Below are 16,839 nucleotides of genomic sequence, written 5' to 3'. Positions count from 1 at the left end.
ATGAGTCAATAGGTAAGGAAATCTTGAGAGAGCAAAGGGCCTCTCATTAAAGAAACCATTGTCCACCTTTCCAAACAGGCTATTTTCGGTCTCATTTTTATTCCCCTGCTGCTGCGTGCTGAAGGTCACTGGCTACGTCTGTACAAACCACCGAGGTCATTGACAAGGAATACTTGGCCGGGAACCCCAGGACTGGGGAGGGGCTAGGGGAGGAAGGAACAGAGGAGAAGGAGATGAAGCAACTCCACAAGGGCCAGCTTGGCCTGCTTTCCCTCCCCAACCACCCAATGACCTTCTTTCCTCAGGGTGACCACTCCCCTGGGCTGGCTTTCCGGCACACCCACAGACAGCCCAGCCTCGGCCTCGCAGTCAGTCTGCATTCCAGGGACCAGGGGACCAGACCGTCTGCATCTGCAGGGTGCTGCTCCCCACTCCTCAGGCGGGGAAACGCTCTTGGAAGGGCTGGAAAGGTGGGTGCCAAGTTGAGGTTCATTTCCTTCTTCTCAGAGTGCGCCTATGAAGAGTTTAAACCGGGGTGGGGCATCAGGCCTCCTCTTGGGAAAGTATTTGAACATCTTCTTGAGACAGAAACAGGGCCAGGCTGGCTGCTCCGAGGGGATGAGTGGGGAGCTGGGGAGAGGGGTGAGGAAGGCCAGCGGGAGAAAGAGCTGTTCTCCTTTGGACCTGCCAGGGCCAGACCGAGAGGACCTCAGAGCCAGAAAAGATGAGTCTGGAGGGCGCAAGGCTGCCCTCTCTGGGTGTTGCCTGGCTCGGTGGCGTGGCGGCAGCTACTGAGGGAAAGCCACCTGCTTGGGGGAGGCGGCTCAGGCTCCCAGCCAGACTCCTTCTAGGACTGAGGCGAGGCATTATCTTGTCGTCCCCCCAGGCCAGGTCCTGAAAAACCACTTGGCCACCCACAGTTCAAACGAAGGGGGACACTGTGTCCGAAGGCTGAGCCGTGTAGCTGGCCTCAGGGACAGAAGTGGAAGGCCAAAGAGACCAAAAGTCAGGGCTTGTCTGGCGTTCAGGACGAATTTTCCTTTTGTTAAGAGAAAAAGAGCTCCATAACTGTTAATGATTAGCCAGTGTTCTCGAAAGAGAACAGCCTGTTTTTGCTCTATGCTTTTAAGGAAGAACTTTCTGGTTGGCAGAGCCCTCCTAAGGGGTAGGACTGCCTCGGGGCGGCGGGAGGGGGGGGGGGTCGCCCCCAGATGATGGAGCGTTGAGGCTGAGGCCTGGCAGGGATGGTCCCCTGGCTGCAGTCACTTCCCGGGCTGTGTCACGCCAGGCCGTATCAGAGGCGGGTCTCTTGATGTCACTCTCTGGGCTTGCTCCCTCACCTGCCACTCCTTCTTGGAGCTTTTCCTGGGATCCTCTGCCCACGGCTTGGGTATCAGCTCTCATCTGATGGGCCTGAAATCTCTATCGGTGGTTTGTCCGTGATCCCTGAGAAAAGAGCGGCCACGCACTGAGAACTTTCTAGGTATCCGCTCTGAGCTCAGTGCCGTCGATGAGAGCTGTGCAGTGTGGGGTCCAGGCCAGGGGCTCAGAACAGACCACATGCTTTCCAATCTTGTCCTCCACTGTTACTGAATGTGTAACCTTGGACTACACACTCGCCTCTCTGTGCCTCAGTTTCCCCACACTTCAAAATGGGGATCACACTACCACCTACCCCACAGAGCTCTTGTGAGGCTCACATGAATGGACACATGCCAACTGCTTTTAACAGTGCCTGGCACGTGTGTTCAATATATGTTAGCAATTCGAATGGTATCTTCTGAGCGGCACAGCAAAGCCCGAAGGGAAGTGTAATTATCCCCAATTGCGGATTAGGAAAACTGAGGGCCAGAGAGGAGGTGGATCCCGGCCAGAGTTTGCAGTCCAGCCACTCTGCTAACAGAAACAGCGAACCCTTAGAGAGCACAGGGCAGAGTCAGTTTCAGACCTAGGCAGGGAGCTCCAGCATCTATTATTATTTTTTTTACTCCTCACCCAAGGACACATTTTTGGTTGTTTTTTAAAATTGATTTTAGTGAGAGAGGTGGGGGGCGGGGGAGAAACAGCGATGTGAGAGAGAAACATTGATCGGTTCCTTTCCATACTCGCAATGACTGGGGATCGAATCCGAAAGCTAGGCATGTGCCCTGACTGGGAATCAAAACCCTTGGTGCCTGGGCCGATGCTCCAACCAACTAAACCATCTGGCCAGGGCTCAGAATCCACTCTCTTCATCACCCTCCCAGACCACCTTTCTGTAATGGTTGTGGAAAGAATCAATACTCAACCCCGGCGTTGGCTTTTACAATGACGCTTGCTTTGGGGTTGGAGAAGGCCTTTGAAAGTGCAGCTGACCCTCAGACCAGTTTTTGGGAGGCAGCAGTGACCCCTGTGGGCGGACTTAAGCATGTGAAGGGGGCCTGGAATATAGTAATTTATTTAATCCTTACCGGGACCCTTGGTAGTATTACTGGGCTTATTTTACAAGTAGCTAAGACAGAGTCAGACCTCCCCGATGACGTCACAATTGTTGGGATTGGGATTTGAATCTGTGTCTGACTCTAAAAATCCCTGGCTGGGTCTCAGAATCTTTGATGGAGTTTTTTTTTTTTTTAAAGGTAATTCCGGCCCACGGGATCAGATTTTCTTAGGGAGCGCAGGCCTCTGGTGTTTAAGAGCCAGAATCTCATGTGCAGCAATCCTGAGAACGCTTCCCAGCTGCGCTGCTGCCTCTGCGTGTCACAGTTGCATTTCCAGGCCTCTGAACATCCCACCTGGGCACTCACCAGCATCTTCCCCTTTCTCCTCATGGCCTTTGGCCACCATCCAGGCACCCAGTCTCCCCTGGGAACTCAGTCATCCTCAACTTCGCCCCCTCCTTTCCCACAGGGGTCCCCATGGTGTCTCCCCAACCCATGCTCCCTCTACCTCTGCTGCCTCCACCTTGGAAAAAGCCTTCATTGTTGCTGCAACAGCTTGCTAACTCACCCCCCTCTGACTATCTGTTTCTCCTTCTCTGTGACTCCATCTCTCCCTAGGCTATTCCCATTTCTTCTCCCCTGAAGACCAGCCCACATCCTTCCTCCTGCCAGACTTAATGAGCTAAGAGCTATCTCATCACCCACTTTGCTGCTTAAAAACTTTCATCCACACAAGCCTCCCAGCTAGTATCCACGATCAGCACAGCAAATCCATCCCCTCAATCCCTGGCTCAAAGTTTACTCTTGAGCTTCGACTTCTCCCGGTGGCCCAGGCCATGTTCCTCCCCTAAACAGTGTCCTTTCACAGCGTGTGAACATGCCATGGTGTGCCTTCTGCCTGAAATGAGCTTTCAACCTGGCTTGGCTGAAAAACTCCTACTTGTCTTGTAGAACCCAGCTCAAAAATCACCTCCTCCGGGAAGCCTTCCTGGAGTTCCTCAGACATGGACACTGCTTCCTCCATCCTTCCCTAGCACCCGGCTCCATCTTTAATCACCGGATGAAACTGGAATGATTTGATGACATGTCTGTCCCTCAGTGAACTCCTCATTCAGCAATCACCTATTAAAGGTTTCCCACTGCCAGGTGCAGGCCCAGGCGCTCGGGGTACTGATGAGTAAAATAGAGTTTCTGTCTTCACATCGACTGAACCTGGTTGAGAAGGGGGACAGGGCACTTCAGAGAGAGGGCACCACATGGCAAAGACCCAGAAGGCAGGGGCAGCAAGTCTTAGGGATGCCTGCAAGGGGGGTGCTTAGGGTGGCAGGGAGGGAGATGCAGACAGGGAGGCGTCTGGAAGGGCCACGAGCTTCCTCTCATGCGCCCTGAGGTCCTCTCCCGCTTGCCCTGAGACCCCCCCACCCAGGAAGCTAGGACTTGGGAGAACCATGATCAGATTCGTGGCTCAGAAAGATCCCTACGAGTTAGTTTCTTGAAATTTTCGTGTCATTCGTGTTTATAAGCACAGTTTCTGGAACACAGTTTCTGGACCTGGAGAAATAAGGGTTGAGAGAACGACTGGACAAGGACATCTCTTGGTGGGGATGGGTTGGATCCAAGGCCTTGCGGTCCCTGAGATTCCCTGTGTCTATTGACTAAGCCTCACTTCTCCCCCCCACCCCCTCGGGGGTGCCCGCAGGTGCCGGAGTCCAGCCATGCTGGCGCTGCTGTGTGCCTGCTGGTTCCTGGTGGCCTGCGCCTCCGGCGCCTGGGTGGGCTCCGATGCCAGTTTCGGGGGCCCAGAGGAGCCGAACCGAGACATGCACGCCATAGTGTCGGAGACCGGGGAGGAGATGGCCCGGCGGCGGGCGGCCACCATGCTCTACGCGGCCTGCCCTGTGCAGCCGTCAGCCAGTCTGGACGCCGCCCAGCCCCAGGTGACCGGCCTCGTGCTGTTCCGGCAGCTGGCGCCCGGAGGCCGGCTCGATGCCTACTTCGACCTGAAGGGCTTCCCGACGGAGCCCAACAGCTCCAGCCGCGCCATCCACGTGCACCAGTTCGGGGACATGATGCAGGGCTGCGAGGCCACCGGGCCGCACTACAACCCGCTGGGCGTGCCGCACCCGCAGCACCCGGGCGACTTCGGCAACTTCGCGGTGCGCGGCGGCAGCCTCTGGAAGTACCGGCCCGGCCTGGCCGCCTCGCTCAGCGGCCCGCACTCCATCGTGGGCCGCGCCGTGGTGGTGCACGCGGGCGAGGACGACCTGGGGCTCGGCGGCAACGCGGCCAGCCTGCAGAACGGCAACGCGGGGCACAGGCTGGCCTGCTGCGTGGTGGGACTGTGCGGGCCCGAGCACTGGGCGCGCCTGGCGCAGGAGCACCAGCAGCGCAAGGAGCGCAAGAAGCGGCGGCGGGAGAGCAAGGCGGCCTGAGCGCGTCCGCCCGCCCCTCCGTGCCGGTGCCCTGACACCCCTCCAAGCTCCCCGAGATCCCCTCCAGGTGCCCCAAGACCCTGCCCACCTTGATTTTCTCCCTCTTCTTCCAGAGACATCCTCTACCCTGAGATTTCCAGCCAGGCATGCTGAAACACCCCCCTCCATCCAGAGGGTAAACCCCCCACCCCCTTCGGAGCACCCCCACCCTGAGCTCTAAGAACCCCCAGAGGTACGCCCCTCCATCTACCATATACTCCATCTACCCTGAGGGCCTCCTGGACTCCTGAGGTCCTTTTCTACCCTGTCACCCCAGCCCTCACCCCATGAGCCCCAAGATACCTCTATGCCCTCAGGACACCCCCCTCTAACTCCCCTGCCCCTAGATTCCGCCAGGCTCTCGGAGGCCCATCCTGGGGTTGCCTAGAGTCCCCACCTCCCCACCCACCGCCAATGCGTAGCCCTGCCAGGCGCGCAGCCTGCAGGAAGGAGCCTTCGGCTATTTTCGGCTATTTTCGGCACCTCGCCACCCTGCAGAGAGATGCCCTTTGGGGCGGTCTGGCAATCTTCACGTTGCACATTAAAAACGCAGCAGCTCAGTACTGCATCGGGGCCTCGGTTACTTTGTTTGTTTGAGGCTTCTCTCCCGGGCTCAGTTACTATTTGAAAATAGCAAAGATATTTCCCAAACCCCTGTAGGACTTCTCCTTATTCCCCTCGTCCCAATTCTGCCGGCAGGGATTGTTGTGGGGAGTGAGAGAGGAAAATTCCGTTTCCTGAGTTTCATCCTGGAGCTGTGGAACCCAACCTGAGAGAAGGAAATCTGTTTGCAATAGGCTGCCGGCTGGAGCCGCGGGCCTGGGCCCTGTGGCTCCTCACACCTGCCTCTCCCTGCGGCATGAGGTCCGTTTCCCGGGTGGCTGAGGTCGGGCCCCTGAAGCCACGTCACTGGGCAGGTTACAGGAGGCTGTGCTGGCAGACGGACAGGCCTTTGCACAACCAGGACGATGCTCTTCTCCACACAAAGGCACTTGGAAGCAGGGCGGCCCGAAAGCGGGCTGGTTTTAATTCAAAGCTTGGAGTTCCAGCCTCTTTTTGAAAATTGCAATCTACACACAGACTAGATCAGTCTTGCGTATCCACCTTCATTTACTGAACAAAAGTTCTCCTAATAACTTTTCAACCTCCAGGTGTAGACCCACGTCCTAGCCATGGCGTTTGCACCCTGGTTAGCTGGAGGCAGCTTCTGTGTCTCCCCGATTCTTAAAACAGTGAGTCAAACTGACCCTTAGCCAGAAACCCATCCCCAGCGGTTATTTTCGCCTCTTACTAGGACTAACTTGTCATTGAAGGTTCTTCCTTTGAACCCAAGTGACAATTGGGGAGAAAGGCTATTCTTGTCTGGTGACTCTGCTCCACCAACTGGTTCTCACTGGTTTGAAACCTTAACTTGAACTGTACAGGTCAGCACTGAAAGGGGATGAGCAAACCGAGTCTTTAAATATCCTGATCTCAAAGAGATGGGCTCACCTATCCCCACAATTAAAAGTTCCAAGAGCGGCCAGGCAGCAATTACAGAGGGCTAAAATGCCAGACATGTCATCTTTGACTCTGCTGCCAGATTGTAGGTTAATTCAGGATCACCCAAGGAGGTTTGGGTTTATTTTTCAGAAGGAGACTGGTGCTTTTCACCACTTACCTTCTGTCTTCCTCTGTTGGGGCTGCTATCACACACACACACACACACACACACCACCACCATCACCACCACCACCACCACCGTGTAACTTAGAAACAACAGGAATTTATTTTTCACACTCCTGGAGGCTGGAGGTCCAAGATCATGGCACCAGCATGGCCAGGTTAGAGACCTCTTTGGGGTTCACAGCCAGGGCTTTTTAGCCGCATCCTCACATGGTGGAAGGTGCAAGGCATCTCTCTGGAACCCTTTAGGCACTAATCTCATTCATGCCTGCCTCTCTCTCTCTCTCTCTCTCTCTCTCTCTCTCTCTCTCATGATTTTGGGATCTCCTAAAGGCTCCACCTCCTATAACCATCATCTTTGAGGGGTAGCATTTCAACATGTTTATTTTGGGGGGACACATTCAGACCATAGCACCTTCTGTTCTTAGTTTCTCTCTTCACTACCCTCAGCCCCTCAGACTGAGGAGAGACCCCAGCAGACCTACTCCCTTCTGTTCTGTCCACTAACGGGAATGGAATGGACACACTATTCCACGGGGCTCCAGAGCCAAGAAACAGAGAGGAACTAACACAGGGGCCAATTACCGTTCCCTGCCAGGGCGAAGGAACGCGTGGAGTGTGATGGCTGATGGCTCGGGCTCAGCTAGAAAAGCCTGTTTGGAACCCCGGCTCTGCCATACTCACACGCTGTGTGACCTGAGCAAGTCACTGCACCACTCTGGGCCTGGCTTTTCTCATGTGTGAAATAAGGCTATCCTGTTGGATTGTTGTGAGGGTTAAATCAACTATTATTCAGGAAAGCTGTAGAGCATCACATGAAGACCTCAGGATCTACTAAGTGTCTAATTAATAACTCTGGCTACGGTCAGAAAAATAGCTACTCCTCATGGATTGGACCACCTTCTTAGGTACTGAGTGCCATGCCAATGGAAAGATTCAAGTAAAGGGAAGGGTGCCACCTCTGAGGTTTGTTAGAAGAGAAACTCTGCGATCCCAGCTCTTGCAGGGAGGGGATGGGAGATGAGGGACAGATTCTGGGCCAGAAAGGCAGGCCTTTGCTTTTGGCCCAGAACTTGTCACCAAACCTGTCCTTTGGCCCCTGGAGGCTATTTTTAGCCTCTCCCCTTACCGTTCTATTTTGTTAATCTCTTTACATTTGCTGTTTTGACTTCCCAGCCAGCTTGCTAATCAGCTTGCCTATTTGACTCACAGGGTTTGCATTTGTCACTGAGACTTCAACACACACTTGTTTTGATTTCTTTTTGTAAAATTAGAAGCATTTGATGTAATGACTCTACCTAGACACAGCTGGTAAAGTGAGAAGAATGCTCAAGTTTGCACAGTTTAAACACAATGTAGACAATAATTAGAAATGCTATCTTTAGATGTTTAGGATAAGCTTTTTCTCAGAATTGCAGTGAATTTTTCTGAGCTGGGCTTTTCAGTGCATATATATATATATATATATATATACACACAGAAATACTAAAAATGTGAGAAAATAGAGCAAATCAGTGAGCACTTGGATCAACTTGAAAGATTGCAGGAAATAAATGAACTGATTTTAGATCTGGCATTTTGGACTGAATGCATAAAATCTTTACATTCTCCTTAATTTTCATGATGAGCACATGAGCTAATAATTTTAGGTGATAGGTTTGTAACTGATAAGTGGCTACAATATGAAGAAACGCTCAGCCTGTGTTTGGCCTGGAGCAGGGGTAGAGAGAGAAAAATGACCCAAATAATAAAGATAATTAGTCATCTGTATAAGGAAAATTACCACATATTTATTTCAGGTAACAAAAATGATACAGTCATGATACATGATGATCATAGAATCCAATAAAGCAAATCCTGTAAATGAATAGAAGTTACTTTTTTAAAAAATTAATCTACAAAATAGCAGCTGTTTTACCTTTTTTTTAAAAAAAGCCAATTGTTTTAAATTTAATAGGCTACCACTGGCCTTGGCTAAGATTCCCCAAAAATGTATATTCCTGGGCTCACATAGGTTCCAGAAAGTCAGACTTGTCAGTGGTATACAAACATTCGCTGTGCATTCCAAAACATTCTCATTTAGTAAAGAGGTGATACAAAATGTAAGGCAGCACATCAATATCTATCATTTTAAATTGCCTTCATGCTGTATCAACGTGGTTTGCTTTGTTTTGGTGAGCAATCATATCGAGAGACGGGTCCTTCTTATTCTTTCTGCTTCTCGTTTCTATTTAGATTCACTACTGAGCTCTCTATTGCATCTCTCTGATCTTCACATTTTTCTTTGTTCAGAAAGACATCTGGAAAAAAGGGAATATATTAACCTAGTGAGTTAAGGGGACTCCTCTGCCTTTTTGACATCCTAAGGTACCCTCCGTATTATTAAGGAGACTTCCCAAATGAAAGCAGAGGGAGAAGATGCTCCAAGAGAGACCTCTTTCAAAGAGAAGTGGGGTACCAAGCCAGCCCCAGGGCTGCAGGAAAATGGTCAAGCCAGGAGGAAGTGTCATTTTTTTTTTTTTTTTTTTTTTGGAGGAGCAGAAAACCAAAAGGAGCCAAGTCATGCTGTAATTTTAAAGAGACAGGGAAGTAGCTGGTCTTTGAAATTCTTTAAAGAGGAGACTGGACCTTTTATGTCCCATGGGGAATTGGGGTGCCCATCCTCAATGCTCCAGCCCGAAGAACACATCCGAAAATGCACCCCAGCACGTGAATGACAGACGCCAGAACCCTAAGAACTTCCCAACGTGATGGTGCTTGGGAGAGAGGGCGCAGAAGAACAAGGACGGGAAAACGAATTTGGCTTATTTAAGGTTGCCAACTGGGCAGAGGTTCCAGCAGGGGTTGAGCTGAGGGCCACGAGGAGCCCCCCGTGGAGAGGCTTTGGGAATGGCTGTGCCAGCGAAGAAGAAAGGGGGAGGGGGAGGGACAGAGAGGCTTAGAAAGGGAGAGGCGTTAGAGATGAGAAATGCCTGGTTTGCAAAAACCAATCCATTTCCATGGGCCTTAATTAAAAGAACGACAAACACTCATATGTAAAAATCCTCACCTAAAGGCTCCCGGGTACAGAGAGATCGCCAGAAATGCAGCCCGTGTGAACAAGCTTTCATTAAGAGACCTGTCAGCTCTGTTTCATTTATCCAGACTGCTCTGCATTCTGCTGGCAACCAGGCTGGAAAAATAATGGCAGGACAGACACACTTGAGGAGGTAAACAAAGGTGGGAGCGTTCCAGCTTCGAAATAGGACGGATGATAGAGAAGCCAGGAGAGGGGGCAGAGGAGGTGGCATTCTTCTTAACTAGCACAACAGCACACAACCACCACCACCCTCCCCCCATGGCCACCCTCATCAGTAACATAATATTCTGGTTTGTTAAGGAGAAACAGATTTTTAAAAAACCAGATGTGGGGTTCAGTGATAATGCTGTCGATGGCCTACCACTCAAATCTATTCTCAACTCACCTATGTTTCTCAAGACCTGATTTTGTTTTGGTGTTTACCCTTGTAGGGTCTGCATGTTCAGGGACAGGGCCCCTCCCCAAATTGTGAACCTAAACCCAGGACATACTTTCATCTCCCTTGCCAGGGATTGGTTTAGACATAGGCAATTCTCACCAATGAAATGTGACAAGCCAAAACCGGTTTGGCTCAGTGGATAGAGCGTCAGCCTGTGGACTGAAGGGTCCCAGGTTCGATTCCGGTCAAGGGCACGTAACTTGGCTGCGGGCACATCCCCAGTAGGAGGTGTGCAAGAGGCAGCTGATGGATGTTTCTCTCTCATCGATGTTTCTAACTCTCTATCCCTCTTCCTTCCTCTCTGTAAAAAATCAATAAAATATATTTAAAAAAAAATGTGACAAGAACTGAGTGCTTTGCTCTTACACACACACACACACACACACACACACACACACACACACAAAAGGGGAAACTTCCTTTTGCCTTTGAACACAGCTGTGAGAGGAGGTGATGGCTGGAGCTGTTGCAGCCCTCCTGTGAGCTTGAGGAAGTAGCTGACACCGAGGTGGTCAGAGCAGGACCACAGGGACCCAGATCCTTGATGACTTTCTTGAATGAACCAGTCCTGGAAGGCCCTACTTCTAAAGTTCTTGTTATGCAGTATAATTCATTTTTCTATTGCGTAAGTTTCTTAAACAAGAAGAGTGAATTACAGATGAGGAGACCCTGACTGATGCAGGGTTATCTGGTGGAATAGGGGAGAGAAGGCTGCACCCTTTCACAGTGGCTCCTAAAAAGACAAAAGGCAACCATCAGTAATGGCTGAAATGCTCTTTAATGCTATGGAACAGAAGAACCACGTTGGGTTGGGATAGCAGAGGTGGGACAATGTCACAGGTGTGCATGGGGCGACAACAGGATCGACTCATTGGCTCCAATGCCATCTCATAACACAGAGCCTTTCTAGGCTGATTGCCCGCAGGGGTTTAGGTGATCGCTCTCTATGACCTCCCTGCCCTGAACCCCAGACTCCCTGGGGCTCACAGCGGTTTCCTGCCCATGGTGGAATGTGTTGGGAGTTCACTATAAGCTTTGCTTTCTGGAAAGTCATGAACGGGCCCTAAAGATGTGCACCTGGCCGACCGTGTGTCACAACCAGAGCTGCTGCGGGGAGACACTGTCCCTCTGATTAGGATGGTATTAAATCTGCCTGTGTTTTCCTTTGGCGACTCTGGCGTCCTATGCAGCAGGGCTGAACATTTGCAGGCGATTAAGGCCGAGTGCAGCAGGAAAATGATGTCTGTGGCTGCTGGGCTGTGCGGGCTCTGCAGCTGTGGAAATGGCCTCCCTGGAGAAGAAGCTGAGGGGTGGGCCTGGCGAGGGGGGAGAGGCTGGAGCACAGAGCGGGGAAAGGGGCACTCCAGCCTGGCAGACGGGAGAGGGGGCAGACGGTGTGTCCAGCTCACCAGGAGCCACAGTGCACTGACTCGGGCATGCCCCCATTCCACCAGCAGGGGAGACCTCCCACGAGTGGAAAGAAAGCTGCTGGAGGCTCCCCCTTCATGCACGTGGCAAAGGCCTGGGCCTTCTTGTCTGCACGTGGCCCCTTCAGAATGAGACAGCACTAATTCCTGTGGGCTCCTGCTCTGCTACAGAGCGGCGCCAGGGGATGAAATGTGGTGGGGAAGTGTCAGGGTGGGCCGGCCACGCACGTGCAGGTTTCTGATCATCTGTTTTTTAGGGTGACTTTTCAACCTTTCCCACCCAGTGAGCCTCTCTTTGTCTGAAGCAGTGATTCTGGTTCTCAGAGTGTTTTGAGCTTTGGGATCTGGTATCAGGTCTTCCTGGGAAAAGAAACTGAGTAAGGCTCAAAGAAAGTCCTATCGTTGGATGAGCCTCAGTTTTCTGCAGGGCCAGATGCTGCCGAGAGCAGCTCATTTTATGCTCAAGGAAGGAACCAGGTGGGGCTGACCACGCCCCCGTCCCCACACCTGGAGCTAGTACTTGGTTCCACAGCCCCCTCACGCGCTGGAATGGAGTTGTTTTCCTCTCTCTTTCCACTCTAGGGTCACGAGCTCCGTGTCTTGTCTAAAATCCCTGTTCCTGGGGGCACGGAGGAGGCAGCCTTCACATTCTGTTGGAGGAGGGATGGGTTCGAGGTTTCAGGTGCGGTGGGAGACTGAATGGGCCCTAAGCAGCTATATCTTGCCCCCAATCCCACATGGCCATAGGACAGGCTGAATGAGAGAGGCAGCATTTGCAGGTTCCGGCCCTCATCTCATCTCAGAAACAAAACATAAAAACAGCCCTGGAGCGCCCCTCCTCCCGTCTCAGCCCGCCTTCAGTCCAGTCCATGAATCCTGCAGAATCACCGGCTGAAACACGGGGCTCCAGCCGCCAGCAAACAGGTCTCCGCAGGGGCTGTGGATGCCAGACCCGAAGCCCCACCTTCCGAGCCTGCTTCAGCCCCTTCCACCTGCCAGTGGGTGTCAGGACAGAGCCTGCTGCGGGCAGGATGCCAAGAACACCCCTGACGGCAGGTCCTGCGGGCCCTGCCGGGATGCGGGGGAGCGGCGGGCCCTCTGGACCCATTATGCTCAATTACACCTTCCTCTCCAGCCGCCTAACCATGACAAAGACGGAGATCTGATTAAAAACCCCATCGGTTTGAAGCCCTCCCATAATTTTGATGGACGTTAAAGGCTAATAAAAAACATCTCTAATGAAACAAAATGCTGACAGAAAGACGGATGCCGAGGACCGGCCATATGGCGGCCACGACTGCGCGCCGGGGCCCCGTTCGCAGCGGCGCGTCCTCGGCGGAGAGAGATGACACCGAGAAGCGTGGGGACCCGCATTTAATAAATCACACGGCGCTGGCATCCTCGGGACAGTCACAGTTTGCGGCAGGAGCCGTGTCTTTCCTCGCCGGCAGACCGGGAGGTGTTCGAGGAGAAAGCGGCTGCGCAGAGCTGTTCTGGGGGTGAACCCTTCGCTGTCCTCGGTGCCGCCCAGGTGTCCTCATGCCACGACCCGCTGCCCTTCATGTTGTCACGGCGCTCCTTGGGCCTCCATCCTCTGGAGGCTCCTGGCCAGCTTCCCCGGGAAGGGTGGGCGCTTCGGCTGCTGCCTGGCTGGAGGCGGAGGGGGCCTGGCAAGACCTGGGGAGCTGCCTCTCCGAAGGCAGGCCCGGCGGGGACGGCCCCGCCTCGTCCCTCAGCCCCTCCAGGGGACCCTCTCCCCTGACCCCTGCCGATTCTGCAGCTGCCTGCTCCTCTGTCAGTTTCATGGCTTCCCTTCCAGGCCTGTTTACTTCTTCCTCCACCGAAGGTAACGAGGGTAATGAAGGATGAAAGTGCTTGCGTCGGTGCCCGTGGCTCTGATTTGCTGGGGACTTGACAGCCGCCCTCCCGGCATCCTCCGGCGCTGTCAGCACCTCGGCAGCGGCAGGGCTTTCATCTCGGTCTTGCGTCTGAACCTCCCCTGGAACAGACGGAGGACAGCATCAGACCTCTGGCTGGAAGGCAGCCCTCACTCCCGACCTCTCCCCGCCTCCGCCCACGGGCACGGGGCCTCCGAGACAGACAGCAGTGCTCCTGGCCCCCTACCCGCCTCGCTGAAGGGGGACAATGGGCCTGAGTTCAGAGAGAAAGCAGCAGGCACTTGGGTGATGACCGTGTCATTGAGGGAGAGAAAGGGAGCACCAGGATCATTTCGTAATCCATCCTGCCCAGGCCCTCCCTCCCTCCCTCCCTCCCGCGTCATTCTCTAGCCTCGGCTCCTCATGCCCCTTACGTATTTAAGTGAGGACAAAGATTTTGTGCTCTTCAGAAGGGAAAAGGGATTCTGTCTGCCTTGGGGGGCACAGAAGTGCATTCTCCACCAGCCCCGCAGTCTTTGATGTAGACGCTGAAGTTTCCTCCATTTCAAATAAAATGACTATATGCAAAAGCAGCTTCAAGCTCCCTCTGTCCGCAGCTAAACTGCCCTCTAACCTCCTTCTCTACACAATAGAAATTCTCCAGCTGCAACTGGGTGGAGGCAGGAGAGAGGAGGGTCCCCAAGAGCCGGTGTCAGGCTCCCATTTTCCTACTCACTGGCTTTGTGACCGGGAGGACCTGTCTGGCCTCCTCCTCCCTGATACAAAATGAGGCAGGACTCTCTGAGGTCCCTTCCCTCCCTAGCAAGCAAAGGTGGCGCCGCATGATCGGGAAGCATCCGGGGAGCGAGCTTTTGGGCTCCCAGGAGTCGAGATTTTCTTAGCCCCGGGGACACACAGTGATGAAATGTATGGAAGAGGCTCGCTGCTGGGCGGGTGCCTCCAGGGGCGAGGGGCCTGGGAGCACTTCCTGGTCCCCACCAATGGAACCAGAGTAGAATCGCACTGCCACCAGGCCTGAAATATATGCAGGTGCGCTTCAGGCTGGAACACTGGAGAACCGAGGGTGAACTGTTGGAGGGTTAGAAGGAAGTACACCTGTCTGACCATGTATCTTCCTGTTAAAACCATCCACTGGCGTCTTGTGGCTTTTAGGAGACATTTCGGTTCCTTTCACGTAGGTCCTTCCCAGGGTCCTACCTGGTCTGCCCCTGCTCCGCCCTGCAGCCTCATTTCCCACGGTCCCCTCGCCTATAGTGTCCTTCTGTCCATTCTGCACTGCCTTTCAGTCTGCCTGCGCCATCTGGTTTCCCTCTCTGGAAAGGGAATTATACCAGCTCACGCTTATTAGGTGCTTTTCTGTGCGAGGCTTGGTGCCCAGCATTTTATACATTTGCCTTATTCGAGAATATATGCAGGGATTTCACCTGACTTGTTTACAGTGCTTGGAACATTCTAAGCATTCAAGAATGTTAAAAAAAGCTCTAGTCGGTTTGGCCCAGTGGACAGAGCTTCGGCCCTCCGACTGAGGGCGGCGGGTTCAATTCCAGTCAAAGGCACGTACCTGGGTTGCAGGTTTGATCCCTGGCCCCCTGGTCAGGATGCGTGTGAGAGGCAACCAACTGTGTGTCTCTCTCACATCAATATTTCTTTACTAATCGCTTTTCTCTTGCCAACAGCAACCACTCTCATACTTCAGATGCCAAGGATGAGTTTCGCCTGGTCTTTGAACTTCAAATACTGAAATCATTCTGTATGTTCTAGTTTGTGTCTGTACTGGCAGATAATAGGTATATGGTGACTTTTTAAGAATTATATGAATTTTTGAGGATTATTTATATAATTTAGAAAGCTTTGGCTCAGTGGATAGAGCATCAGCCTGTGGATCCAAACAACTAAAATCAGAAATGAAAGAGAAGTGACAACTGATACCACAGAAATACAAAAGATTATAAGAAAATACTACTAACAATTATATGCCAACAAATTGGACAATCTGAAAGAAATGGATAAATTCCTAGAAACATACAATATTCTAAGACTGAATAAAAAAGAAACAAAATCTGAACAGACTGATTACAACCAACAAAATCAAAGCAGTAATTAAAAAAACTCCCAACAAACAAAAGTCCTGGACAGATGCTTTCACAGATGAATTTTATCAAACACTCAAAGAAGAACACCTATACTTCTCAAATTATTCCAAAAATTCAAGAGAAGACTCCCAAGCTCATTTTTACGAGGCCAGTATTATCTTGATTCCAAAACCAGATGAAGACACTACAAAGAAAGAAAATTATAGGCCAATATCCCTGATGGACATAGATGATAAAATCCTCAATAAAACATTAGCAACCCCAATTCAGCAATAAATTAAAAAGATCATACACCATAATCAAATGGGATTTATCCCTGACATGCAAGGTTGGTTCAATATCTGCAAATCAATTCACATGATACACCATTATTCTAATAACTATGTATGGTGCCAGGTAGGTACTTAAAATACTGAGGGGATTACTTTGTAAATTACATAATTTTCTAGCCACTATGCTATACATGTAAAACTAATATAAAAAATATTAAATGTAAACCATTATTGAAAAAATAAAGAATAGAATGTTTTGAGCTTCTATTTATTTAATTTAAAAGCTGGATGTGTTTTTTGGGCATTTAGTTACTTAAAATAGTATTTAAAGTTTTAAGAAACTTAAAAATGGCTGAACCCTTGGAAAATAACTCTGAGAAACTTTAGAAGAAATGAAATGTTGGTGAGATCAAATGGATCACAAGACTGAAATGAAGCCACTAAGGTGAAGAAGGGTGGGGCACAGTGAAGGAGGAGATGACTGTAGACAGAGTGGTGGCTGTGACAGTCAACAGGCTGGCATCGCTGGGGAGGACAATTGTGGGTCTCAGCCAGGGAGGCTGTGACCGCTGTCTTCACACCCCATGCCTCTCTAGTCCTTCTGATACACATTTGCTTCTCACCTTCAAAAGAAGCCGTTTTCTTTCTGTTTAGCCTTTTTGATATCCAGAGAAAAAGTCCCAGGGACAGAAGTTCAACCAATCCACATTGCACTTTCTAAAGCGTGTACTTAGTCACGGACAACTATCACTCTCCTGAGAACTCATTGACCTCAGTAAGTACTGTACCTGAAAATGAGACCATTACTTATACTTACAATGAAACTCATAATGTATAAATGAGTGACTAAAGCAAGCCTTGATTTAAAAAAAGTCCAATCTGTTCAGCCAGGATAATTACGTTAGTTCCTAATGGCTTCCTTTGCTTCTAGTCCCCTGCTCTAATCCAACCTGTTCGAAGAGGGACCTTCCCTAAAGCTTTGCTACTCTAAGTGGGGTCCCTGGCCCAGCTGTGGTGCATTAGCTGGGAGCTTGTTCAAATGCAGGCTCCCAGGCCCCACCCAAGACCCACTGGT

The 16,839-nt window shown here is 51.4% G+C and overlaps 2 protein-coding genes across 3 annotated transcripts in view; one reads left to right on the top strand and one right to left on the bottom strand.

Moving 5' to 3' along the window:
• The first annotated feature begins 209 nt into the window (after positions 1-209).
• On the top strand, positions 210-5,459 carry SOD3 (superoxide dismutase 3). The gene is made up of 2 exons (XM_080678314.1): positions 210-470; positions 4,120-5,459. The coding sequence occupies exon 2, from the start codon at positions 4,136-4,138 to the stop codon at positions 4,850-4,852; it is 717 nt and encodes a 238-aa protein (XP_080534440.1). The 5' UTR covers positions 210-470; positions 4,120-4,135; the 3' UTR covers positions 4,853-5,459.
• A 5,378-nt stretch (positions 5,460-10,837) lies between these two features.
• CCDC149 (coiled-coil domain containing 149) overlaps positions 10,838-16,839 on the bottom strand; it is a 107,435-nt gene continuing 101,433 nt past the window's right edge. For both annotated transcript variants that reach the window (XM_080644700.1, XM_080644699.1), the window contains one exon: positions 10,838-13,500. In XM_080644700.1, coding sequence (XP_080500826.1) covers positions 13,061-13,500 — 440 coding nt within the window. In that variant the 3' untranslated portion in view covers positions 10,838-13,060. The remainder of the gene's footprint in view (positions 13,501-16,839) is intronic.

Source organism: Plecotus auritus (assembly GCF_963455305.1).
Source record: "Plecotus auritus genome assembly, chromosome: 1".
Lineage (NCBI taxonomy): Eukaryota > Metazoa > Chordata > Mammalia > Chiroptera > Vespertilionidae > Plecotus > Plecotus auritus.
This window is presented reverse-complemented; position numbering and strand designations above follow the sequence as displayed.

Bases quoted from the DNA above. Each gene is read 5' to 3' on its own strand.
- SOD3 (XM_080678314.1), top strand. From the start codon at position 4,136: ATGCTGGCGCTGCTGTGTGCCTGCTGGTTCCTGGTGGCCTGCGCCTCC.